The sequence below is a fragment of the Prorops nasuta genome, unplaced genomic scaffold (assembly GCF_024137725.1).
Source record: "Prorops nasuta isolate Cenicafe-Biocafe unplaced genomic scaffold, Cenicafe_Pnas_1.2 PNAS00021, whole genome shotgun sequence".
Classification (NCBI taxonomy): domain Eukaryota; kingdom Metazoa; phylum Arthropoda; class Insecta; order Hymenoptera; family Bethylidae; genus Prorops; species Prorops nasuta.
The window spans coordinates 2,641,528-2,667,610 of NW_027116818.1; the positions used below are offsets into that span (position 1 = coordinate 2,641,528).

The following is a 26,083-nucleotide window of genomic DNA, read 5'->3' on the forward strand; positions in this document are numbered from 1 at the left end:
TTTTAATAAAGACTCATATATATATATATATATATATATATATATATGAAATTCATACTTTATTGTAAAATACTGTGCAACTGTAATGTGACGCAATACATTTATAAAATATTATAAACAATTCAATAATAAAATTCACTGCTGCGATATGGTGCTGTATACATAAATCTTATCTTAAATCTTAATGTTTAAAATTTATAAGAAAATACAAATGTTAGATGTTTCGATAAAATGATTGATCTTTGTTGAGTATAATGCATCTGCTGTGACTAAATTATGTCAATAATGAGATCGTAAAAAAAATACGAGCTATACTACTGCAAGTAGATAGTTGATATACCAAGTATATCGATTTTTCATTATATCCGAAAAAACTGGTTAAAATAAGCTACAGCTGCTACTACGTGACAGACTGATGAGTTTAATAAAAGCAATGATTCATGTCTCTTACTAAAAACTAGAATAATGCACACTATTCAATGTGTGCGTACATAATACTTGTACTATAGGTACATTAGCTAAATCTCTTTGAAATGTGTGCTAAAACATTAATATTATTGCGCAATATAACGCAGTTCCTAAATGTCCAATATTATTTCTTAATAATATTGGCAGTCCTGAAGACCAATTACATGATTAAAATTAATTTCATAACAACTAAATATATATTTACAATGGAATATAGAAAACATCTATATACATATTTAACGTAACAATCATTCTTATTTCATGGACGGATTATTCATTTTATAGATTTATAATCTAAAAGATTGATATAAAACTTCTTAGATTCATAATAAGACTCGCTTCGCAGCTTTTTACTACCTTCATGGCGTTATACTTTAATGGCAGTATAATTGCAGGCACTTAATTCTAACTGGTTATCCACTTTGATTCTACCTTTACTTTTCTGAAAGAAAGTATGAATTTCGCGAATCAACAACGCGAGTGCGTGGAAACTTTGTGTTAAATTATATAAGAAACATTTTCTTCATTATACGCTTAACAAATAGTAGTGAGCGGTGCGTATTAAAATGTATATTATAGCTCTTTATATTGTATATAGAATATTATATTTATAACGGTGGGCATTTCTAATGTCACCTTACTATAAAATAAACTGTTGTGCTATTCATTATTTTTGCTTAATACTCTCCACTATTATTCGTTCAATAATATAGCAAATGGTATTGTGGAATCATAATGTTTTCATCTTATTGGTTTATAATATAAAAATAGGTTAAGCAGCCACAGAAAAAGTTTTAGTCAATTTAAACAAATAGAAAGTATTAAACAGCCGTTTGTGGTACTCCTTGCACTAAATGCGTTTTACTTTTACTTTTAGGTAGTGATGACTGACTTATCGCTTTATTCATTTTTGGCTGACCGTTAGGTGAGCTGGTAACAAATCCTTCATTACGCATATCTTTTAAGGAAACATTTGAATTACTTCTTAAGGACGGAGTTGAGCTGAATTTTCGATTTTGAGCCAAGCGTTCTTGCAATTTCGTTTCGTTCTGTCGCGGAATTCTAGCTCTAGCGGGCGGGGTATCCCGATATTCGTATAAATTTTCCTTCGATGCACGATTCATATTGTCGATTCCCTCCGATATCTCGTCGTCTCGTACCATCAAGATGTCTCCGCTATAGTAGTGATCAGATTGTCTATGAGAACAAAAAGAAATTAATAGTCAAGATACATATTTTTTGTTTTATATTCAAAGATAATTTCATATTCTTGAAAATAATTTAAAAGCCTGTTGAACATTTTATAAAATAATGTCAGTAACTAAAAAAAGAATAGGTAAAGCTAACGATTAAATCATTAATTTCAGTTTTCAATGTTGCAGAAAAGCTCTTTCAATGTATCAGTACTTAAAGCGTGAAAGCGAAAAGTGATAAAGTGGTGCACGATATACCGATTATTTCTGGAAAATTTGACCCAGTTACCTGATTGACTTGTGGCAGCTTTCATTTCGCTGCTTGCAAGGGTTTAAAATTACTATTTATTCAATTAGGTCAGAAGCGTAAAGTAAAAACTAGAACCAGGATTCACATGCACTACAGAGCCCTGTGGTGAAGAACCACTCAGTCTTAACGTAGTTACATGGATTGGTTCTGTTTACCTTTTCTTACCTTTTGGCGTTACGCCAAAGCATGCAACAAATTACGGAGAAAACGATCAGCAGCAAACATGCTGTTGACATTGACCAGAAAGCTATCTGAAGTGGCTGCTTCGGTTCCCACCAATACTATATGGAAAATTATTTATATTAATTACTTTTATGTCTCTTTTGAAGGAGTACCATTTAAAAAAATAAACTTACTTCTGTTACAGGTGGATAAGTAGGTACCAGACGTCCGATAACTGTTGGCAAGTACATTGACCAAAATGCACTTTCAGTTTGACGATAATTTAACAGAATTGAACTGTTGAATGTCGTATTAATATTCAGGTATAATAATTGCCCGTGTTTAGCCTTTTCAAAATGCAATCCTACTATTTGAGACGGCGTAGGATTTCTATATCAAATTTACCATTAAATTAACGGAATTCTAAAATAACAAGCTAACAATAAGACCCAACTCACCCATATTTTGCAAAATTTGAATAAGCTTTCATAAAGAATTGACTCATGTTGCGATCATTATCTGTCCACATATCCCTTCTGAGCCTCAACTTTTCAGGAAAAAATTCTACATCCATAAAAGGCGCACCCGTCAATAAAAGTAGTTCTGTATCATGTGGCACTCTTCGCCATAATGGTAAATTAAAAGCTTCGATTGTTGTATTTAAGACATACATATAAACTGGTACATGTCGTTCGACTAAGAGCTTTGCTATTTTGTCGTTGGGAGCAACATAATGAAAATCTGTCAATAGCTAGAAAATGAAATAATCATTATTATTTACTTTAAGAATTGATTATCTTTCACTTATTTTCTATTTTTTACTTACATTTACGTACTGGTCCCGAATGTGTGTAACATTTTTCGGATCTGGCCAATATGTGTACATATATTTAATAGCTTCATAAACTCCAAGAGGATTTAAAGTGTAGTTATATTGCAGCACTAGTTCCCAAACTTTTTGGTCAAAAGTTTCTGGATCAATTATATAAAAATTTCTTGCCAAAGTCTCATTATTGACTAAGAAAGAAAGTACATTAGTTTAAATTGATAGATATTAAAATAAATTGATTAAAGTAAGACTTACATATAACAAATGCTGCTTCTTGAGTAGTTACACCAGCCATATATTTTATATCTCTTCTAAATTTGTTAGCTTTGATACTTTCTTCTGGTGGTTCAGTAAAGAAATGCCAATCAGACGATCTCCAGTCTTCATAATAATTATCTCTAGGAACAGTGAAATTCACATCTAAAACAGGGGCCCAAGGAAACATGCCAATCTGTGGCTTTAATTCACCATTTCCTAATTCAAGGAAACTACGTCCATCTTTTAGACATTGCACTAACTTCCAACTACTTTCAATACTACATCCTAGTTTTTCTGCATACACTCTAGATGTATTCTGAGCTCTATACATATCTATTGTCACTGCCCAATCTGCTAAAGCTGACCCAGATTGAGCAATGACTTTTGATACCATGTGACGAGTTCTATGGAAAGGAAATAAGTGAAAATATTATAATAAACATATTTTACTTAAAACTGTATTATAAAAAAAATAATTCCTAGCTTACCTAGGAGCCGTCATTAATATGCCAGCACTAGCAGCACCAGCACCAGGTCCAAAGAGAGTTATTTCTTCAGGATCACCATTGAAGTCCTTAATATTGTCATATACCCATCTTAATGCCATAGTTTGATCAAGAATTCCATAATTTCCTGGACTGTTTTCATCTCCAGTACTTAAAAATCCTTAAAAGAAATGTTTGATGTTAGAGTTTAGTACAAAAATTGAAGCAGGTTTAAACAATCATAAAATATACCTAATGCTCCTAGACGATAATTAATTGTTACAACTACAACATCATAGAAAGCAGCAAGCATGTGTCCTGGGAAAAGATTGCTGGCCCCATGTATAAATTCTCCTCCATGGATGTAAAACATGACAGGATATCTTTGAGCCACTGCTCCTGTCTTACTCTAAAATAATAAATTGATTAAAAAAGCTGTTTGATTAAATAACAATAAGATTCACTTACATTTGGAGAATAAATATTCAGATATAAGCAGTCTTCATCAACATCCCTAATTCCTTTGGTGATACCTGTGTATTTACTAGGCTGTGGACACGCAGGTCCCCAATCAACTGCTTGCAAGAGTTGCCAACCCCTATAAAACAATCATATGTTGCTGTAAACAATAAGGAATAAAAGTATTACATAAAACCATAGAGCTTTGTATAGTATACTTGTGTGGTTTTGGAGGTTTGAATCGTCCATCCTTTGTTGGTGGCATCGCGTAGGGTATACCAAGAAATACATCAACAAACTTTGTAGGCCTTTCGACAGCTACACTATATGGTACATGCCTTGAATTGGGATTGTCATATAATTCCACTTTGAATCCTTGTATCTGCCCATACTGAGTCATAACAAAAATATTTCTTTCATAACTCTTAGAATCTCGTCTTTCTTTTCCCTGTATATTTTCCATCCATCCTCCTAGTATTCCAGGCAGCGGTAGTCTTGGATTTTTGTCATGCTGAAATATTTTTATAGCTTAGAATAATCGGATGACCAATTACATTGCGTCAACTCAAAGTAAGTTTAGATTTGCAATAATGTTTAAACGTTTGAGAGCTATTATTTATAACTTACTTCATAAATGAAGCGATCTTCGGGTGACCTGGTAGATCCTCTGTAAATAGGATCCAGGTATGAAGGCTGATATCCATATCTCCTATCCTTGTAAACATAAGTTTGATATCCGTTTGGGCTTGAGCTGGGTACGTAAACTCCATCGCGGCCGAAATAGCGGTTACCAGGGGAAATTTGATCTTGAGCCAAAGTCGTGGTGATTAACAAAAAAATGTAGAACGTGACACCGCCCTTAAATGCATGGAACGCTCGTAAAATACGCGTGGCCATCTTATATGGCGTGTAACAAATTGACAAACACAGTACATACAACCGTTCATAAGAACGAACAGTCCGATCTGACGTAGGTGAAGCGTACACTCACACCTGTCCTGACTCACCCATTGACGTACACATCTCACCAACACCTTTATTGTTCACCAATACGAAGAAAATCGTCCGAGATGGCCTCAAGAACTCACGTTGGTCTGCGGGCTTTATGCACGAAAGCGAAAGGGCACTCTACGAGAGTAAAATTGAGTAAAATACCGCTATGACCAATACACTCTTACTCTTTCTCTCTCTCTCACACACATACATATTCTTATTTATTCACTTTACAAACCCACGTATAGACCATATAGTCATTCAGTAGCTTCACATATGAATTATGTGACTGTATTATTTCGTTACACGAGCATGCACATCTTCTAGTAGCACACTTTTTATATATATATATCTGATACATAGAAGGGAGGGAAAATATATAGTAAAAGAGTGTTTGCCTAAAAAGAAAAACGATAGTACATTCAAGTTTATAAAAGAAGTTTTTAAGGTATCACGATTACGAAATATTCTGGATTCTCTCTCTTCAGCCAACACCCTACATCCATACTACAGCCAGACTATACCCGCGTTAAAGCGATATTTTGTTGACTTTAAAAACGTATAAGCTTTTTTTTATATTGTTTATATATTTCTTAAAAAATAAAATTTATGCGTACAACGCAAATATGTCGGTAATCTAATCTTTGGTTATATTATTTCCTATAATACAATCAGTATTCTTCCAATGACTCATTTAATACCTACATAATTTTGTTATTCTCATTTGAAGCATAACGACGTTTCAATTTGATCGCTGATTCTAGTCTTTGTTCATTATTTAGTTTTTCTGAATAATGCATAAAATCGCAATTTACGGGAATTTAACCATTACCTCGACTATTTAATTTATTCGCATTTTCTTAAAAACCGTATAGGCCACCCAATATACACATACTAAATTGTTTGTATTTAATAATTAGAACAAATTATTTTGTCTATGTAATATGATTAATGCAATTTATAATCTAAATTATTTTGATAAATGAAATTATTTGAGATAATTAATTTCACTTTCATTTAAACAAAGAGTATAAAATTATTGAAAGCGATTGAAAGAATTAGTCAAACAAACACAGTACTTTTCGAAAACTTTAACGAATTCGCCACACACACACGAGTTTGTAAATAATACCAGAAACCTCTTCTAAATCACCCTTCAGAAAAACAAATACAAGCAAGAAGTTAAAATTTTCTTCTTTTGCACTTTTTGAATTGACACATTAAACAAAAATATCCAGCATTCGGATTGCAAACAGCAATGAATGGAATTGTTGAGAGTCTTTGCACTAGGAATGCCACTGTTTGAGAAAACAACTGAAACTGAGATGGGAAGCTTGGAACGTTGGCAATAAGCGATTACTGGTACAGTTGAAGAGTTGATCTCAAAAAGTCGCGTGCAAGTACGCGCTGCAATTGCTCGCCCACGCTTCTGTGAATGGTTCTACTATTGCACACAGCTAGTAAACATACACAAACACGCACAGACGAGTTATTAATTTCCTCTCCTGCAATGTGTATGATCGACCAGGAATGCGTGGCGCGAACGGAAGTACTATTTATGTGTCACGATGATTCTACATTGATAATCCACAACCCGATCCCGTGAATTACGAACCGCACTTAACCTCTTCTGCACTTTATCTTTTCTGATTTCAGCACCAAAAGATTAGATACACAGATAATACAAAGATAAGTATAGAGCCTCCCTGATGATGCATTTCACACGAAATATTATTAATCGAAAGCCAAGATTTTTTTATTTTTTAATGCATCTGCTTTCAATGACAAAACTATAATTAAAAATTCAACGGTGACCGGTATCATGCCTCGTACAGAAGTGGTATTCAGGTCGAAGTATTTAAATATGAAATTGTTTAATAAAAAGAGTCGTAACAAATAACTAATGTACATAAAAACATCAAGGAAACGTGTTAATTGATTTTATTGACTTATTTCTTTAATGGAAAAGGTAAATAGTATACTATAAATACAAAAATAAGTATAATTACTGCTTGCGTTTTTCTTCTAGACAAAGAGGAGCAGAGTGGAGCGGAGTAAAGTAGCGGGTATATCGTGAAGTAGGATGATATTAAATATCGAGTAATTAAAAGCATATTCGGGCGACGCTGTCGAGGCTAATAAAAGAGTCTCCTTTTTGTAGAGCCAGTTAACAATGGCCAGCATAAAGCGTTCTTCAATTTACAGTAATTGGAGACTTTATTTCATCTTGAGTCTCAACATATTATTGCTACTACGAAACCTTATGCACACTTGTGAAACATTTGTATTTCGGAAAACACAAGCTGTACTTTTATTATAAATATTCCTTTGAAAATTTCCAAGAAATAATTAGAGAAATCTTTTCTATAAAATAAAACAGTTTTACAAATAAAGAAACGATTTAAAACAGAATTTTACGCATATATTGAAGTAGGATGATATTAAATACCAAGTAATTACAAACATTCAGTTAGTGCTGATGACGTTAAAAATATCTTTTTTGTAAAACTTATAGGGATGTTCAACATTAAGAGTACTATTTTTTATTTTACAGTAAATTGGAGAATGTATTGTAAATAAAAACTCAATGTTGCTAATGACACTTATAACAGACCCAATATAACTATATGTATAATAGTATCTTTCCTATGGATAAGTAATTTCTTATCACTTTTATACGAATAAATTCCTATCTATTTTTTAATAATTTTGTTTAGTTATTTATATTGCGTAGCTGCACATTCAGTTTTTTAAATGGAGCTCCCTATGTTTTTATCGCATGTTTTAGTAGCTTATCTCAAGAACTCTCCAAAATCGTATTTTCATTTTTTCATTTCATCCAGTATATAGCTTACGAGATATTTTTAACTAAAAGCATAAGTGAGTGATTAAAAATGTATAAGTGTAAAGGTCACGCACACTACTTATACTTTCAATTAGAAATATCACGTAAGCTACTGAATAAAGTGAAAAAATGAAAATAATATTTTATAAAGCTCTTCAGATAAGCTACTAGAGTATGCAATAGAAAATAAGAGGCTCCATTTAAAAAAACTCAAACCTGCCTTTTGTATTTTCTTCAGTACGCCTCCTAAGCCAAGCCAATACCACCCTTCCACAGATTTGTAAAAGTACTAGAAATATGTATAAATAAATTTGTTTCTAAATACAATATATAAGATGTCCAGTGCGAAAAAATCTCTGAACACTCTGAATAAAGGAACAAACTGACAACATTAAGTTTCGTGTCCGAATGGCCTTACTGGAGAGTTTAAAGTGCAAAACGTGCAGATGTAGTGAGTTTGGAAGGGGAGTGGGGGGTAAAAACGGGATGGAATGGTTTGATGGTGGAAGGCTGAAAGAGCAAGTGGGGGTGATGGTGGATGGAAAACGAGAAGTAGGAGTAAAAAGGGCAAGGAAAGAGGGGTGAGGGTGGTGCAGTGGGGGCGCTCGTGCAGAGAAAGCAGGGCCCACTTGTTCGGTCAGGTTCGGCTGGGCTCGGCAGGCTGAGCCTCTCCATAACTATCCCCAACTATTCCATTCGATTTGACGGTGGACTGTGCAGCGGAGAGGAGAGAAGGTGAAGCCAACAAACTGCTGCACAGGCACAGTGCACTGCCGGGCCGGCACAGACGGAATTGCCAGAACCCAGAAGTGACCGACCGACAACGGACGGAGGCACGAGAAGGCAGTGTACCTTTCGGAGTTCGGTTCAGGCTTGTTCCAATGCTCGGATCTTCGTGCCAGACCAAAACCGGATTCTCTCGCAGTGTGTTCTCCGTTTGTCGCTGAAAAATCCTACTACCACCACGCCAATACATGCGCCAAACTTTCCAACTAGTGCCTTCGACACTCGATCAAAAGATTACTATTGTACGGTCGATGGAAAATCACTTGGAACAGTGGAAATTATTATAAAAATAAAAGAAAAATTTCCTAGACCCCAGCATTGTTTTTGCCGAATCTCCACGTGACACGACAATGTTTTGATCGTAAATTTCTAGAGAGTCGACGAAAATCGGGATCCGTGTTGTGAGTGGCAATGGATTAGGTGGAAACCGGAAGTTGAGGAATTTTATCAGTTTTGGGGTTGCGAATTTTGCCGCGGTAAAGTGGGGGAATTTTTCGTTAAGTTTGAGGGGAAAAGAATCAAGAAGATGACCAGTGAATCTTTGCCCGGTGATATGGACGCGCATATCGTGAATTTTGTGACGAGGTTATCGACGTACTTGGAGAATAATCCGAACGATGGGAATCAAGAAAGAAAAGCATCCATGTCGACTGAAGCGAGAAGTCTTGAACTCTGGCGTGCTGTTGCTGTCGAGTGTTTCGCCACATTTCTTTTCGGTCTCGTTGTTTCTGGTGCTGCTGCTTCGTCCGCTATTTCCGGCAGCGGATTATCAGTTCTTGCAACCGCGATTGCTTCCGGTTTCACCATCGCTGCCATCTACCTAATATTTGGACACATTAGCGGTAAGCTTTTGCGCGGGAAAATTTTTATATGTATATAGAATATAGTATACCTTGAGAGCAAATTTGCGGATGAGATTTAAGCTTAGTACGATCCTAGCAATGATCCACATGTTTCACTTTAATCTTCAATAAAATGCTTAGCTCTGTTTTTGTATTAAGTATAGTTGTTTACCTAAATTTCTAACTTTATTGGATTTATACAGTTGGTCCATAGATTTGCCCCCGTAGCAAAATCGGTCTCAATGACGTTAAAACGATTGAATCTATAGTCTTAATGACATGAAAATTATTATATTTTTTCTTGGACCTCTGTGTCTTCTCCCTTTGCTATTAAATTCCAAAATAAGTATCGAAACGTTCTTCCTTCAAACTGCAACGCATTTTCGACTAAAAAGATAGAATTATTCAGAGTAGATACCAAGAATCTGTAAAGTATGTTCAGATAACATCAGTATATTCTTAGTATCTAATGAGGACATTTTGAGTTATTCGGGGAGAGCCTTTCCAAAAACGAAATGCTTAAATTCTAATGCTCTAAATATAAAATCTCTCTCTCTCTCTCTCTCTCTCTCTCTCTCTCTCTCTCTCTCTCTCTCTTTGTAGTCCTTTCAAGTTTTCGACAAAACCTGGCAAAGTTCCAAATGTTCTTTTTTTGGTTGAAAAAGAAACGTTTTTGTTTGAAGTAACGAAACGAGAAATGATTTTGCCCTAGGCGGGAGGAAGAAATTCTTCGCGAGGGGTCACGTAAGCCCTGTAGTGTCAACTTCTCTTTCTCCTCGTACATACAAGCGAGATCCAGCGCTGCACCGTAATCTCTAAGCAAACGATCCGTTTAATCCTCGTTTCCTTTTAGTTTTGTCTAACATAATCTCTGTGGAAAAGACTAAAATTCTGATCAGTGTCAATAAGATTTTTGAAAAACAAATGGCCAAGTTGACCCATTGGTAATTCTGCATTGCTATAAATTTCTATGGTCGTAATAAAAATAGCAAAACGGATATTTATTCACAGGAGATGGGAGGTCACGTTTCGATTTTTTTTCTTCTTGCACAGAATCTCAACGCTGCAGCGTAATCTCTAAACAAACGGTTCGCTTAATCCTCGTTTCCTTTTAGTCTTCTTTCTTATAAACTGTATATTAAAAGCTGTAAAATTTCGAGACACATGTGCAAATAAAAAGGAAATAAGAATAAGGCTTTTATCAGTGTTAACAAGATATAGAAATAACGAATGGCAAAGTTGACTAAGCATTTCCTTTATTGCAAATGACAAAAGCAAACTTGAAGAGAAAAACTGGCAGAAATATGAAAATAAATCTCTCTAGCGGTGTACTAATAAATCATCAAAAACATAATTTGTTTTATAAAAAAAATACTTTAAACTCATGCATGGTCTTGGTAAAATATACCCTAGAAAATAAAAATTTTAATATATTAATTAACTAAAGATATTGCAATAACTACATAATTTTTTATTTTCACAGAATCTAAATTAATTTTTGTGAAAATATATATTTGTAGTAAAGGGGAAGTAAAATATTAAACATTAAAAAAAATCACAACTACTATCCACTTTGTGCGACCATAGAGGAATGAAAAAAATTGAAAACTAAAAGGTAAATGAATTTATTCGCAGGAGGTCACGTGAATCCTGCGGTATCAGTTTCCTTTGCAATGTCCAGGCGAATTTCGGCGCTTCGTGCAGCTTTGTACGTGGCTGCACAATGTGGAGGGGGCATTGCAGGCGCAGCGATGCTCTACGGGTAAGCAGCTTCAATATTTACATTTCTTACTCGTGCTCCCAAGAGTCCCTCACCCCTCTCGAGCCCCTTCTCGAACTTCCAAGAATCTCCAGTCCGCACCAAACAATCATCTATGTACACTCTGTTCGAAAAACAGCTGCGAGACACATTAACTCGTCTTTATTACGGACAAAGACTCGCGCTGCAATCTCGAGCGCTTCTTCTCTACACACTACACATATTTATACTCTTATCTAATTACCAAAACCATCCTCGTCTGTTTCATAATAAAAAATAAACTGACAAAAATGTAAAAAGTCCTTCGCAAGTTTGAAACTGAATAATTTTGAGAGCTCGAAAGGAGGCGCATAAGATCGAGACTTTAGGAGTAGAGGGCCGTGCAAGTTTTGGTCGGAGAGATAATAATGAAAAGAGATGCAGAGGCAGGAGCCGAGGGCGAGCACGTGGACACGCGTGCCTCGTCGGGCAGCTGTCTACGGCGATTTCTGATAAAGCTGAGAGGAAAAAGAAAACGGAAGGATCGAAAATCCAAATGTGTGTGAGTGAGAGAAGGAGGGAGTGGCAGTTTGATCCGAGCACCTGCCATGGCCATAGGCGTAAGCAGAGGGGCGAAAAAGAGCAAATCTCGTAGAAATTGTAGTAGCAGGGTGGGCAACTAATAATAAAGTACAGCTCGCCTTATATACGTAGTGGTACACTGTACGATAGAGATTGCAGGTAAAAAGTCGAGAAGCATAATGGTAATATAATCGGCCGGTCCTTGTGTGAATTTGTGTGCTTTTTCAAGTTAAGAAAGTTTCGAAGACAATGGTGGTGGTGGGGGTAGAGGGCCGAAGGAGCTGCATTTTCGGGCTAGGCAGAAAAAGAGGCACGCGTAATTGGTTGACGGGCAGCTAAAGGGGGAGAGGGGTCAGTGGTTGCAGGGGAGAAAAAGAAAATACGAGAAAGAGGGGTGGAGGGGGTAAGGAGAGGGAATAAGGTGGTCGCGAGGGGGAAACAGGCTGGCAAAGCCGAACTTGGAGTCGAGTGTTGGTGGTGGGGGCGGCGAGAAGCTGGGGGAGGGAGCGCATGGAGAACTCGAGGGAAGCCGAAGAGGAGACGAGAGAAAGAGGCAAGACGACGAGGGAGCACCTGCCGGGTCCTCCGGCGGCAGATACCAGCTGCCGCAGATGTTCGTGGACCAAAAAAGATCCCGAAGAACCAAGAGCCGCCAAGTGGGACGAGGATAATGAATACCTATGCATGGGACAAGTTTCACGATCGGCCTCGTTGCTCGATTACACAGCCACCAAACGTCACAGGCAGATGTTTTTCGCTTGACAACTAGCAAAGATACACTTTTTTTCTTCTTTTAATCGTACAATCGAGAAAGCCTCTCCTCCAATTATGAGAAATCGCAAGAAAAACCTGCGCGTTTGGTGGTTTCTGTGTGAATTAAACCCAACTGCGAGGAGGGGGTTATATAAAGAGCATCCCCCTCGAAACCCTGCGGTGAAGCAAGAGACGCTCGCTCGGTGTACCCAACGCATTATCTCGCCATTAAACGCTCACTTCGACCCTAATAAAAAATGATGACGTACTCCCTGGTGAAATTGTCATAAATTCACTGCGCCAACTGAGATGGTTTTTCTCTTTCTCGAATAATCATATTTTATTATTATACGGGCGCGCGGTAAATTCTGATTCTACGGTAAAAGCGCGAAACTATTCGATTGATGCGAAATTGTGGGGTGGGGGTGATACTTGTAGGGGTAGGAATTAAGGGTTGATACTTTTTTAGGATGAACGGGAGTTTTATGAAATCGTGGAGTGTATATTTTGGGGAATACCGAGTTTTTTTCGTCGTCCAAGGGGATGAAATTCATTTTGACAGTACTTAGTCATAAAAAAAGTTTAGAAATTACGAGATATTCTATATATATTTATTTACAATATTTTTGATAAAATAATCAGTATATGATCTTTTCTAATTAAACTATTGAACATTTTAAAACGTGGAGCAAGACCAATGAATATAACAAAATGGAATATATTTTATACGTGGCTCAGTTTCGTAACAATATACATCGGGTCTCTTCCGGATATTTTAAGTATCGTGTGTGATATGGTGCAGTGGGTCGTGATCGGTAAAATATAGCGCCATATGAGCGCACAAAGAGGTAACAAGTGCGCGATATGTACCGAAATAATAATCGAACAATACTCTAGTTAACCGAGCGACCACCAATGCCCTCCTGTCTCCTGGGGGGTTGTCTCAGGGGACTCTGAGTATACCCCATATCTCACCACCCCCCTTCCCCAAAGCCACGAGTCCCCATGAACCATCCCCTTTCCCGCTCCCTGATCGAAGGAAAAAGTGCGGAAAAAACACAAGGAGCCCTCTAAAACGAAGGAATTATGATGGACGAAGATAAGAGCAATGTAGGGAAAAAATACGATTTGCAGGATTATCATTGTCAACAGAAGCGAATTTTCCTAAAAGAGTGGACGTTGGTCCTAAAAAGACAAGAGCAACGAAATAGGATTAGTGGAGACAAATAAAAGCAAAAATAGCGTTTAGCTAGGAAGGGTGATTTATTTTTATAAGAATAATCAAATATTGGTGAGCGGAAACACCCTGAGATAAAACAGTTGTATTAATCATCTTGGATTTATAGTAAAAGATAACTCTGTTTCCTCGTTATACTTATATACAGTCACAGAACATTTAAAGATAAATTTTTAAGTTTTTGAAAGCCAAGGAGAATTTATTTTAGAAGTATGTATTTTAAAATTTTTTGTTTTATAGTGTGTAAAATGGGGCTGAGAGGTGGGGGTGGTTGATGCGTGAAGGAACGAAATATATTTGTTCGACGAGGGGTCTCTACCACCACGAGGAAACAGCTGTGAGGAAGCAGGTGTGTTGTGTGACGTCACGCAGGGCACACTTTGTGCGCACGACGGACCGGATGTGGCCCTCCGGAGGAAGCCATGCCTACATTTTTAACGCGTCTCTTTTCGCAACTAAAAATCAAACCAGTCCCCGTGCACACGAATCTTCACTTTTGTTTTTCCCCTCGCAAATCTCTCTAACCTCTACCTGAAAATCTAAAAAACCGCATTTCTTCTCTCGAATAATATGAATTAACACAAGACAAACTTTTCATAAATAAATTCCTTATCTTAAAAAAAAATGAGAAACAGAACGTAAAGTATCCTGATGAATAGATCACTTCGGGGATTAAGTTGTTGGCGTAGGTCGAAGTGAAAATCTGAAAATATGAGAGCACCTACGAATGGAAAAGGATATTTTACCGCTGAAATGCAATATTTGACCTTCTCCTTGGATCCTCGCGAATATTGAGTTCTTAAGCCGCACTTTCCACAATCATTCCATTCACCCCAAAGCAAATTCTGTGTCTTTTGGCAGAGAGCATTTTTCAATAATATTTGCAACGGACAAAGCATTTAAAAGGGAGAAAGAAGCTGTTAGGAGCATTTGGAATCGAAGAGAATTTTTGAAACGCGACTCGCGTGTGTTCGCCTTTAATGGAGGAGATTCTCATCGGGTCTGGGATTGCTCGAAAATTTACCGTGAAATCCAGATGGGTCAGGTAGGTCCGAGGAAAGAATGCGTGCCTGGCTTGGCTGGCTGACTGCCCCCACAGGCACCGTAACACCTTCCATCTATACTCTCTTGCACGAAAACCCTATATTACTGGCAACGCTTCACCATCTTTACTCGCTTCGGGATCGACTCTTCCACTAGAATTTATTCTTACGCACATCAATCTCGTACAACAGGGCTCGAAAATATTTCTGCTTTTCAGATATTTACTGCAGTCTCTGATATAGGGATTTCTTATTATTGACTGTAGTAAACAACTGAAAAGTGAAAAAATTTCAGAGTTTTTTTGCACAGTGAAATACAGGCTCTCGAAAGAGAAATTTTATTTTAGACGATTAGACGTCCACAAGGAGCAGGATTCCTTCTTCTGAAAGACCAGATGTTCCTTCTAATTAATATTGCAGATGTTTTCTGCTTTTGATCCTGCTTGTAGCTTAAGATTGATTTTCTTTCGTGCTCAATGGTTGTTTGTTCAATGATGAACCGTAAGGATCGCGCGAATTGTGTTGCGTGCTAGAAATTGGATGAATGGAGGGGGAGGGGGGTGGGGGGATAGAAAGTCCGAAAAGGTACAATGAAACACCGTAAGGAACATGCGAATCATAGGAAATTGGATGGATCGAGGGTTGAGGTAGGGCAAAGTAGGAGTAACAGAGAGAGAGAGAGAGAGAGAGAGAGAGAGAGAGAGAGACCAAAATACCAAAGAAAATAGATAAGAAAAAAAAAAGAGAAACTGCTACTCGAAAAGTTTTGGTCTATTTAGGTTGGGTTGATCGGAGCCGCAGGATGCCAACAGATGGTTGCAACCACGTGTTATTCCTACCAACTACTTTATGCTTAGATCCCACTCCTCCCTTTTACAAGCTGGAAGCCTCCAATTTAGATGAATCCCTGCTCGCATCTTAACAGTCTAAGATTATCCCCGGAATAACAGTCTAACCCGAGGCCAAGCTATATACATACCTACCCTTTAAATACCGTTCCAAAGAAATATTATATTGCCACATTGTTGCAAAACAAATGAAACATTTATTTTTAAATCATCTATGTTTAGATTATTTTTTTAGTTATTTAATTATACGATTGAAACATATTACAAAACGAGATATCTTCATGAATTTTTCTCTAAGAAACTATAAATAATATATCAAAATGAAATTTTGGAGGAAATGAATAGATATTCTTAAAGTTCAAAATAATTATAATATCTTTCAAAGTTTATTGATTTATTTTAATTTAATTGTCTTATAAATCTTAAAACGTCTTTTGTTATTAACGTGCCTCGATGCGTTCTTTATAATTTTCAATAAACATGTCTACAGTGCACTCTTAATTAATAAATAAAAAAAAAATTGCTTCACCTGTTACAGTATAAAATTCCATGAAAATTATCATAAAAAAATGAAAGATCCAAAATGTTCCACTTAGAATAAATAAAATCTCCAATACAGCTGATCTCGACGGAATTGAAATAAACGCGGTGGGTTGGAGGATAGATAAAAAATTGGTATTCTTGGAGATGAAAGCAAAAAGCCTGGTGGAGTTTATTGATGGATGAGGGGGAGGGGGAGGGAGTTAAATAGGACGAACGAGGGCCAAGTATTCATTTTCTGGCGGCATCCCTAAGCGTGTCAAACAAGTCGTGGATGCAGAAAGAAGACAGTGTTGGGTGTTGGAACGAGGAACATCTGGCTTAGCGAGGAGCTTGAAAGATCCGAGAGAGATTGTGGAAGGGGGTGGTTGAAGGGAGAGGGAGGTGAAACGAAAGAGAAAAAGAGAAGCGATCATTTATAAGGATCGAAAGCTCCTTTGTACCGAACAGGAGACTCGAAAGGGTCGTGCGGGCCAATTCCTTTTGTGCAACATGTGGCTGGCACGTGTTTCCTCGAAGAAAGCCATCGTCCTGCTCTCTATCCTATATATATATATATATCCTCATCGCCCACCTTACCCAACTTGCATGCCCTTCCACACAACCTATGCCATACCATCCCATACATGTATATCTGCCCTACCCCCTCTTACACACACAGACATGTACACATTTTTCTAGAGAATGCACCACCGACAGACATCAGGATTCATCCTCGTCCGGACCTCCTCGCCACAGCTGCCTCTTCCTGCTTCTTCCCCTTCGAATGCTATTTCTAATCGCACCAACCCAACCCAACCCAACCAAAATCTCCTCCCCCTCACTCTCCTTCCAAAGGTCAATATAGAGAACTGCCCTTCCTCATACCTTCCAAGCACAAAAGCCCATACCTGCACCGCACAATCCATCGACCTCTGCACACACTATCCAAAAATATCCAGAATTTTTAGCATTGTATATACAGGGTGTATCAGCAATGATTCTTTTAATTTTAACCACATATTCTTGAGCATAAGCTAAGGCGAAAAATCATATGCCATTAATACCGTAAAAGCAACTTTGCTGAGATAAATTAATTTGAAACCGATAAATCAGGTATTTGATTCAATGGAAAAATTACTGTACTGTCACTTTCCTTGACAGTTTCCTTTCGACAAACAAAAGAGGCTCGTACTTCTCCACCGTTCCGTATTGCCGTACACGCACACATGTACATGCACGCCACTACACCCATTATTAATTATTATCATATAAAGTTCTTTAGCATGAAACTATTTTTAAATTGAAAATTTTGATGGTATGCTCTTCTGAGCTGGATTGACATTCTACAATTTTTTATAACGTCCTATCCAAAGTAGCTATTTGTTATTTCATTGAAGAGTTTTTGTACATTTTGGAAATATTTTGTATAGATCTCTTATGTTTTAATGTGAGTTTATCGATGATTTTAATTCAGCGTGCACAAAATGGTCGATAGAGAACCAACCCCTCTCAACCCTCGGTACAAAAACTGCTACCTGCACCACAAGATCCCTGTCAATCTCTCCCAAAAATCCAGAAACACTGAGAAATTTTCCATTCGTCACACTCTGGACACTCCCAATTCCCCATAAAATTGATCTGGAACATCCTGAGGGGAAAAGTGACAAATCTGAATATTTCATTAGGATTTTCCTCCGGGCGATCAGCGATCGGTGATCGATATTAGCATCTCGAGAGTCCTTAGAGAATTTTGCGACAAGTTTTGCCAGGGATATCAATGACGAATCTCTTACCCTTTGAATGGGATCCATGGACGATTTTAGTGTGTCACATGTGTGGTTTCCGGGGCGTTTGGGGTGACGAGGTGTGGTCAGGGGGCTCCAGAGGGTTATCTCGTTTCGCAGGGGTCTATAGGGGTGCAAGAGGCTAGGAGTATCAATAGCTCGTTAAACTCGACATGGGGAGAGATCGAGGGGCGCACGCTCCAATTGAAATTTATTTTTAAAACGCCACGAGGTCAGCACCCTCGTGTGAACCATTAAAATGGAGCGCAGGTTGCGCCTCTCGAGTCAAGTGCACGCTAGATTAAGTCTGGCAACTTTTCTCTGGGATAACGCGCGTTTTCCCTCATTATCCGCCGGGAATCGACGCGATATCCCGGTCCCAAGAACTTGCCACAATGATGCCAATGATCCTGAGAAAAAAACGCTTTTAATCATCCGCACATGTGCGATACTAGCTTTTAAGTCCGCCACGAGGGAGGCTGCGTGTCAACAAATTGAACAGGTTCCTGCGATATCCTATACAATTAAATATCTCTTATGGTCACGTAGGATCTACTGTACATCAGTTAACGTTCATCATCATCATCATCATCATTATCCAGATTTTTTTCAGCCTGCGTGATACTCCTTCAACACGAACCACTAGAATCTTTGCATTATTTGTAAATAATCAGGCAAAGCAATGTTTGTTGTTATTTCCTTCATTCGAATATGCTTATATTCATCATCATCATCCGTCTAAATCATTTCTAATCATCTCTTGTACAAAGATCAACAGAACAATTACGGTCACGAAAGAAGTCTGATCGTCGGCAAGTTTCATAAATTTATTTCAACCAATGTAATTTATTTAACTTACTTTCCAAATACGCATAATTAATTAAAAAGCAATAATTACAACAAATAATAATTTCCCAACGTTATATATTAGATTTCTGAAAAACCTCAAATGTCGTATAATTTTATAGTTGAATCATACAGAGTCGTTATAAGGGAAAAGAAATTGGTATGATTGAAAGAGGGACTGTATAGTTTCGCATCGGTCAGCGATTCGCCTGAGAACTGGCCGGCTTGCAATGGGTCGTTGTGAGTTTGCAATGTGTAAGTGGCTTGAAGATTCGTGCCGCGTGAGAATGAAAAATGCGAGGCGGAACGGCACGAAGCCGAGTGTCGGGAGCGTCCTGAAAAGTGCATTGAGTCCACTGCAATTACCGGCTTCTCCCTCCTACACGATTAAAGTCCACAGCTTCATGCACGAATAGCCTTATTCATCTCTTATCTTACCTCCTCCACTTTCTTCCTCTCTCTCTCTCTCTCTCTTTGTCATCATGGGAACCACTTTCACCAAGGCACTCCTGCGTCCTTTCCCAAAATGCCAACGCCTCGACTCCTCAGACACACCCCCCCCCCCTCTCATTATACCTCACTTATACAAAAAAAACTTGTAGATATACTATAGTAAAATTTATTACGTTTGACAATTTTTTTCTTATCACAAAAAAATTTCAGACTATTGTAATATCGTTTCCTCGTGGGAACGTTAATTCGAATTTACTCTCTTTGTAATTTGATTGGAAGACTTTGCTTGGATGAATATGATCTACATCCTTGCTTATTATTCGCTGTACAGTGTAGGTAGGTACACCTGTAGACGAGAGTGTGTGCAGTCTCCCCTTGCCGTGCACCAAGGGTAGGATTACCAAAGTATCCGATCATCCAGTGATTTTAATCTCGATCTAAATGCCCGTCTCGAATCGGCTCCCCTCGTCGATCGTTCCGTTCGACCGCGCGTATTAAACCGTGTGTGCCTCTAGATAGACCCTTGCATGCAAATCTAACGAACCTCTCCTCCCCTTTTCACGATCATCCTCTCTCTCTCTCTCTCTCTCTCTCTCTATGGCACCTGAGAAAAAAATCGATCGACTTGGAAATGCAGATCATCGCTGGACAACTCGGTCCTTCTCTTCTTGTACGTGTATATTCGATACACGGAAGCCACGAGTATTTATCTTCACCCCAAGTTCTTTTTTTCGATCAAGCTCCTGATGCTCTTGACGTTTTCTTTCACAAACATTCACTTGTTTCTGATCTCACTGTCGTTTTGTAAATAGCTGAATTGGTCTGTGATGTATCAATTACGAATATTGTGGTAGCCATTCTAAGTTTTTTTTTAAATAAAACTCCTGATGCTCTCGTGACGTTTTCTTTCATAAACATTTTCTCATTTCTGATCTGATCGTAATTTGTAAATAACTAGGTTGGTAATGTGGTAATTACGAATTGCGTTATTACAACTAATAATATCATTGATACACTTGACAGACAATTATATTTACTATAAAAAATCTACTGTTTCAACGAATTTAAAAAATTTTAAATAAAAAGTAGGAATAACGATGATTTTACGTGAATATTAAAGTAATGTAAAAATATAAAATAATGTAACGTTGTGCATGCATGAATAGAAGGTCGAGTCCTCTCCATGACCCTGTGTGATTATGGGGGCGAACAATGGCAAGTGAGAAGTGAGAAAATTGGCGTAGTTTTGTGGGACAATGATAGGATGCTGTGACAGGGGTCAGACGATGCACTGGTTAATATAAACATTATACCTTTGGGATTAGCCTAACCCTGAGGGATTTTCTATATGCAGCTTGGCTCGTTTATTACATATCGCTGTCTTGTATTTGAAACCTTATTGCCCAACCATATGCGTTCGGAATCTGCATTCTCTGTATGCCTTTCTTTACTATTCGCTGTAATCTATTAATACATTGATATCAAGGTGACTAAATAAATGTATATACACCAATGATGCATATAAAAGGTACTTAAAAAATAACAAGACTTTCCGAATAAAAATGATATTTTCGAAAAGCAAAACTCAGAAAAAAATAGAAAAGAATTAACTGAAGAAAATCTTGCCACATAAGGAAAAAAGTTAGGAAAAGAAAAATTTTAGCAAATAAGATTTTTATTATGGAATGAAAAATGGCGAATTTGATTTTCAGAGTGACGACTCCCTCCAGCACCCAAACTTTGACCTCACCTGGCAGATTGGGAGGAGCCATCGAGAGACTCCTGGTGGAGCTCGCCTTGTCCATCCTAATCGTTCTGGCTCACTTCTCTGCAGTATCCGCCAGCTCTTTGGCCAATTCCATCTCAGCAAAACCAGCTAGCGTCCTCGCAACCGCATACACAGCTGCAACACTCGTCTCGGTAAATTATCCTTCATTACCATTGATTAAAACTCATCAAAAGTCTACTCGTTACAACTCGCACAGATATAGACTCGTGTAACTCTATACAGAGTCTTTGTAAAACACGAAATGTGTCTATACATATTTTTTTCTCATGAAATCTCTTGAATGTAAAATTTCAATAAAATCTGCAGAGTTCTTTGCTGGAAAATTATAGCACGAGGAAGATTTTTTGTTGTTTGAGACTATAGTTGGTATATATATAGTTATTCGTGAATAGCGTGTATTGTGAAGGAAATATAAGAGAGTACCGAGCGGATGTTCGAAAAAGACAATGAAATTAAAGCTCTGACATTAAACCGTCTCTTTTCCTTCCGGTGAGCATTTTTGTTCTCCTTAAAGAGTGGACGTTTTATCGCAAACGAATCGCTCATTTGCTCTCTTTGAAATCGGGTTTTGCCCTGCGTTCCTTTAAAGAACACCTGCCAGCCGAGAGAGGAATAAGGCAGAATACGATCCCAACACCACCTGCTCCCCAATCACCATATACCAAGCTCAACCTAATACTATTAAAAATTCGCCAGAAACTATTAATTAACTCTTAATCTTAATCTTACAAATTATGGGTCGAGGTACACTTATAATGTTTTCAAGTTAAAACGTAATTATTTAGTTATTTTTCTAAACTGTATAAGGGATTTAAATTTTTTGGTTTTTATCTTTTTGTCTCGTAAAGCTTTTCTCAAGGCGAATAGAAAAAAGATTCGAAAAGGTCTTATACAACAAAGTTATATCTTTTATGGTTATGAAAATAAAAAGAATTTTATGTCCATGCTCTGAGTTATTTTAAATGGTACACCATACAGCCTATGCTATTTGAAATGGTATACGCTCAAATGACTCTTAAGAGAGTTCAACCGTGAATGTTTTTAAACGAAAGTTTTATGGTTTCAAGAGGCACGCAAGATGATGCCATTGATTCAACCTTGAATATTCAATAGAAGGTCACGTGAAGGTCACTGCAATGTTTTGCTATACAGATTGCACCGTTTAAAATGACATAAAATTTTGTTTACCTACTTAACATTAAAAGAGATTTGGATTTTTTTATAAAACCTTTTTGAAGTATCTTTTGATTTGCACATATAAAAATCATATTTATAAATCGATATATCTCATAGTTAATTTAATAAAATGATATATATATATATCTTTGGTTTATAAATCATTATAATATTGGTACCAGAATCTGTATATCATTAATTTTTTTGAAAAAATTGCACGTTATTAAACATTAATATGAATATTGCCAATTAAATATGCAGTGGTTAAAATAACAAACCAACCGAATAAAATAATAACTATTTGACTCGAATCAATTTTAATAAATTTAATCATAACGAGAGTGTCATAGTGTAATAGCAATATATAAGTAAATTAATCTAATAAAAAAATTAACTAAGAAACAATATTGAATTGCAGAGCCCTTACTTGAATCCAGCAAGGGCACTGGGACCAGCATTCGTGATGAATCGATGGGAGAATCATTGGGTGTACTGGGTAGGTCCAATAGCAGGAGGAGCAATAGCAACGTTGCTGCACGAGTACGTCCTGAGTCCAAAACGATCTCGGGAATCTCACGAGATGCAAGACGAGGACAACTATTCCACGCGATCCGACGAGGACACCTATGCTGACCTTGACAAGACAACGGGTCCAAAATTCCCCAGAGCATACGCGACATACCGTCCCGTAGCTGGCGCAGCATCTCCAGCGATTTACTCCGCGACCTTGACCGGTCCACCGCCATCGAGTACCTTGGAACGTGCGGACTCCATCTACGGAGACACAAAGTCCCTCTACTGCAAGTCTCCACCCTTGACAAGGGCAAACCTCAACCGTTCTCAAAGCGTTAATGCCAAGTCCTCATCAGGTCTACGCGATGGCCTCCTCTTGGCCAAACCTGGACCTCTCCTTCCAGCCCAGAGTCTCTATCCCATGAGAATCGGACAGTCCAGCAGCCACAATACCGGTAACATCAGAGACAACTCCCAAACCAATGGCCATGCTGTCCAATCCTCGCAGAACCACAATAGCACCAATCAGAACATGCAGAATCAGTTGCAACAGTGCACTCAGAATATTTATGGAATACGTGGAATCTCGACTAATTTGAGTACTCGCGAAAACGGTACTATTTATGGACTGACTACTGGGTCCAATATTTATGGACGTGCTCCTGCACCTTCACCGTTGACCAATCAGACCTCTCAGAGTCCACCCAACGTCAACCAACCTCCACCACCTCCTGTTCATCAGCAGCACCAGCAGCAGCCCAAGCATCAGTCGCCCCAACAACAACAACAACAGCAGCAGCAAACGCAATCTTCTCAGACACAGCATCAGAATGGACAATTATCCAATGCATCAGATTCCAGCAGTAATTCAAGACGTCCAGACAGTATGTATGGGTATTTGTCGAGACGTAGTGATGACTCTGCATATAGCAGCTACCCAGCATCTAGTAGAGGCAATTATGGCAAGGTTGGCCCACCTGGTCTCCCAGGTCCACCTGGAACCACCCAATATCGAGAGCAAAGAAGACCCAGCCCTGCTGGTCCTCTTCAACAAAACCAAATACAGCAAAGCACTTTACAGAGGAACTCACCGAATCCTCAATATTAATCCATCCTATGGAAATTACTTTTTGATACTTTCCTACCATTTGCGATCAACTCTCTTTTCAGAGACATCTCACTTTTTTCATTGATAAAGACTGTTTCTTTCATATTGAGATTAGGATAATAAATGCTAATGAGAGACGTTGTTTGCCAAGTCTGCTCTGATTTTTTTTAGAATATTTATTGCAACGTAAATCGTGACAACGAAATTGTGGATTAAGTTGTAGTATGTTGCTGTACAATGTTTTTTTATAATAAATTATCGAATTAGTCATTGTCGTGTATGAGTTGCCATTTGATGCAGCGTCTTTGTTAGCTTCATTAATTTAGTAGAATTATACTCGACTGTAAATTATGCATCTTTATTGTAAAAACTTTGAGCCATCACAAGATAGCTCAATTTTTTTTATAAGTTTCTTAAATTTTTGTCAAACTTTTTACCAAATATGGACTAGAGGTACTTTTGTAATTATATATTTATTTATAAATTTAAGTGAATATTGCTTGTTCGGACGTAAAAAGAGAACAATTTCAAAGTTTCATGGTTGGTACATATACAGATACGATTAATTGAATCAAGTTTAAGATTCTTGTAAATTATTACTATCGTATTATTCTTGTAGTACGTATATATAAGATTTTTTCTTTCCAATGGTGGCGTACAGAAACTGGCTATATCTTGTTTGACTATAGCATTCGGTATTTTATAATTCGCTTAATGTAGTATTAAACGTAGTGAACGAGATTAGTTAAGAGAAAATATACTCATTAAAATAAGCAGTGAAATTTAATAGAAAAAAAGATAGAAAATTAGTGGTTTAAATTTTTGTTAAACGTGATAGTGGAAAGTGCTACAGTCAAATACCTCGAATCCTGTATGACATCGTTAGAATAAAAAATCTATAGATAAAGAGTCCGAGGTTAATCCTGGTCAATCCGGAAAATTAAAAGAAAAGAGAAGATTTAAAGGGAAAAAGAATTTAAATAGTTTTAACACAGTTCTTCATTAAAACAATTATTAAAGATTCTTTATTTTGAGACATTAGTTAATGCATTATTGTATGCTTGGTCAACAAGAAAGAACCGCTATATTGTTCGATCAATAAGAAGTCTGGAAACAAAGAATTTCGATCTTCTAAACTTTATACTTACGAACTGGAGCAACAAAATATGTTTTCTTTTTATTATTTAAATTTTGGTAAATTAGTTCGAATTAACCGTAATTAATATCGAACTCTGTAATTATCTGCAGCTTGAAGAAGTAAGTGATATTAATCGTTGTATTTTATTGAATTTTTTTATCGCGATAATCATAAGAATATTTTATAAGTGACCCTTTAACGCGGAGCTAAATGAAACGTTTATTTCGTATTTTGCGTATAATAAAAATCTCAGGCTTTTGCCTATAAGACTTTAACGACGGACTTTTTCTATGTGTTTCGTTAGATTTAAAACAATAAATTAAGAAAAGAAAAGCGTTTCGTCCATCGATAAGGTCTTAAGAATGTTATACTCGTGCGGCAAAATATGTAACTAGACAGCTTAAATGGAATCAGTTTTGTATATAACAATTTTGTATTTATTACTTTGTACGAAATAATTGTAGGTTTATTACAATTGTTATAAATATATAAATGTATATATATGCGCCTATATATATATACGTATATGAAAAAAATCAATGAATAAAATTATTTCATGTAAAGAAATTATAGTTCAATCGATATTAAATTACTTAATACGATATTCGAGTAAACAATGTGCAATATATATATATATATATATCAATTAACCCCGAAAATGACTGGTCGTAGGTAATTGAGAGGACTCAAAAGGTAAACATACCTACAATTTCCAAAGTTAAAATTAAACATCGAGAAATTTCCCGCGTTTCTTTAATCGGGCCATCGGATTGGCACGAATCGAGGACTAATGAGAAAAGGGTCCAATTGGATAGGTGCTACCTACAGTGACCTTTTTTATCGATACGTATCCCGCACAGCCACGCGCCTAGGCGCCTAGCTACTGTAAAAAGTGTATTAAAGGTCCTTTGTGCTCGCGGTGC

General features: G+C 37.1%; 2 protein-coding genes across 5 annotated transcripts; one reads left to right on the forward strand and one right to left on the reverse strand.

Annotated features, from left to right (window-relative positions):
* Positions 1–63: 63 nt before the first annotated feature.
* On the reverse strand, positions 64–7,549 carry Gli (carboxyl ester lipase-like protein Gli). 4 transcript variants are annotated; one of them, XM_066739439.1, is made up of 12 exons: positions 6,297–7,544; positions 4,792–5,292; positions 4,383–4,675; positions 4,174–4,303; positions 3,958–4,114; positions 3,709–3,886; positions 3,218–3,624; positions 2,960–3,150; positions 2,592–2,884; positions 2,328–2,523; positions 2,137–2,252; positions 64–1,665 (listed from the first exon to the last, which is right to left on the reverse strand). In XM_066739439.1, the coding sequence occupies exons 2-12, from the start codon at positions 5,059–5,061 to the stop codon at positions 1,290–1,292; spliced, it is 2,607 nt and encodes an 868-aa protein (XP_066595536.1). In that variant the 5' UTR covers positions 5,062–5,292; positions 6,297–7,544; the 3' UTR covers positions 64–1,289. The 4 variants fall into 4 exon arrangements, with proteins under 4 accessions (XP_066595536.1, XP_066595535.1, XP_066595537.1 ...); XM_066739438.1 differs by having other exon boundaries at positions 4,792–5,509; positions 5,863–7,544; XM_066739440.1 differs by adding an exon at positions 1,951–1,979 and having other exon boundaries at positions 1,492–1,665; positions 4,792–7,549.
* Positions 7,550–9,314: 1,765 nt separating this feature from the next.
* On the forward strand, positions 9,315–25,453 carry LOC136780872 (neurogenic protein big brain-like). The gene is made up of 4 exons (XM_066739442.1): positions 9,315–9,630; positions 11,266–11,392; positions 21,149–21,356; positions 22,820–25,453. The coding sequence occupies exons 1-4, from the start codon at positions 9,315–9,317 to the stop codon at positions 24,020–24,022; spliced, it is 1,854 nt and encodes a 617-aa protein (XP_066595539.1). The 3' UTR covers positions 24,023–25,453.
* The last annotated feature ends 630 nt before the right edge of the window (positions 25,454–26,083 follow it).

Bases quoted from the DNA above. Each gene is read 5' to 3' on its own strand.
- Gli (XM_066739439.1), bottom strand. From the start codon at position 5,061: ATGGCCACGCGTATTTTACGAGCGTTCCATGCATTTAAGGGCGGTGTC. The intron at 3,625-3,708 runs GTAAGCTAGGAA...TCCTTTCCATAG, and splicing joins ATATTAATGACGGCTCCTAG to AACTCGTCACATGGTATCAA. The intron at 2,885-2,959 runs GTAAGTAAAAAA...TTCATTTTCTAG, and splicing joins TTCGGGACCAGTACGTAAAT to CTATTGACAGATTTTCATTA.
- LOC136780872 (XM_066739442.1), top strand. From the start codon at position 9,315: ATGACCAGTGAATCTTTGCCCGGTGATATGGACGCGCATATCGTGAAT. The intron at 9,631-11,265 runs GTAAGCTTTTGC...ATTTATTCGCAG, and splicing joins AATATTTGGACACATTAGCG to GAGGTCACGTGAATCCTGCG. The intron at 21,357-22,819 runs GTAAATTATCCT...ATTGAATTGCAG, and splicing joins CAGCTGCAACACTCGTCTCG to AGCCCTTACTTGAATCCAGC.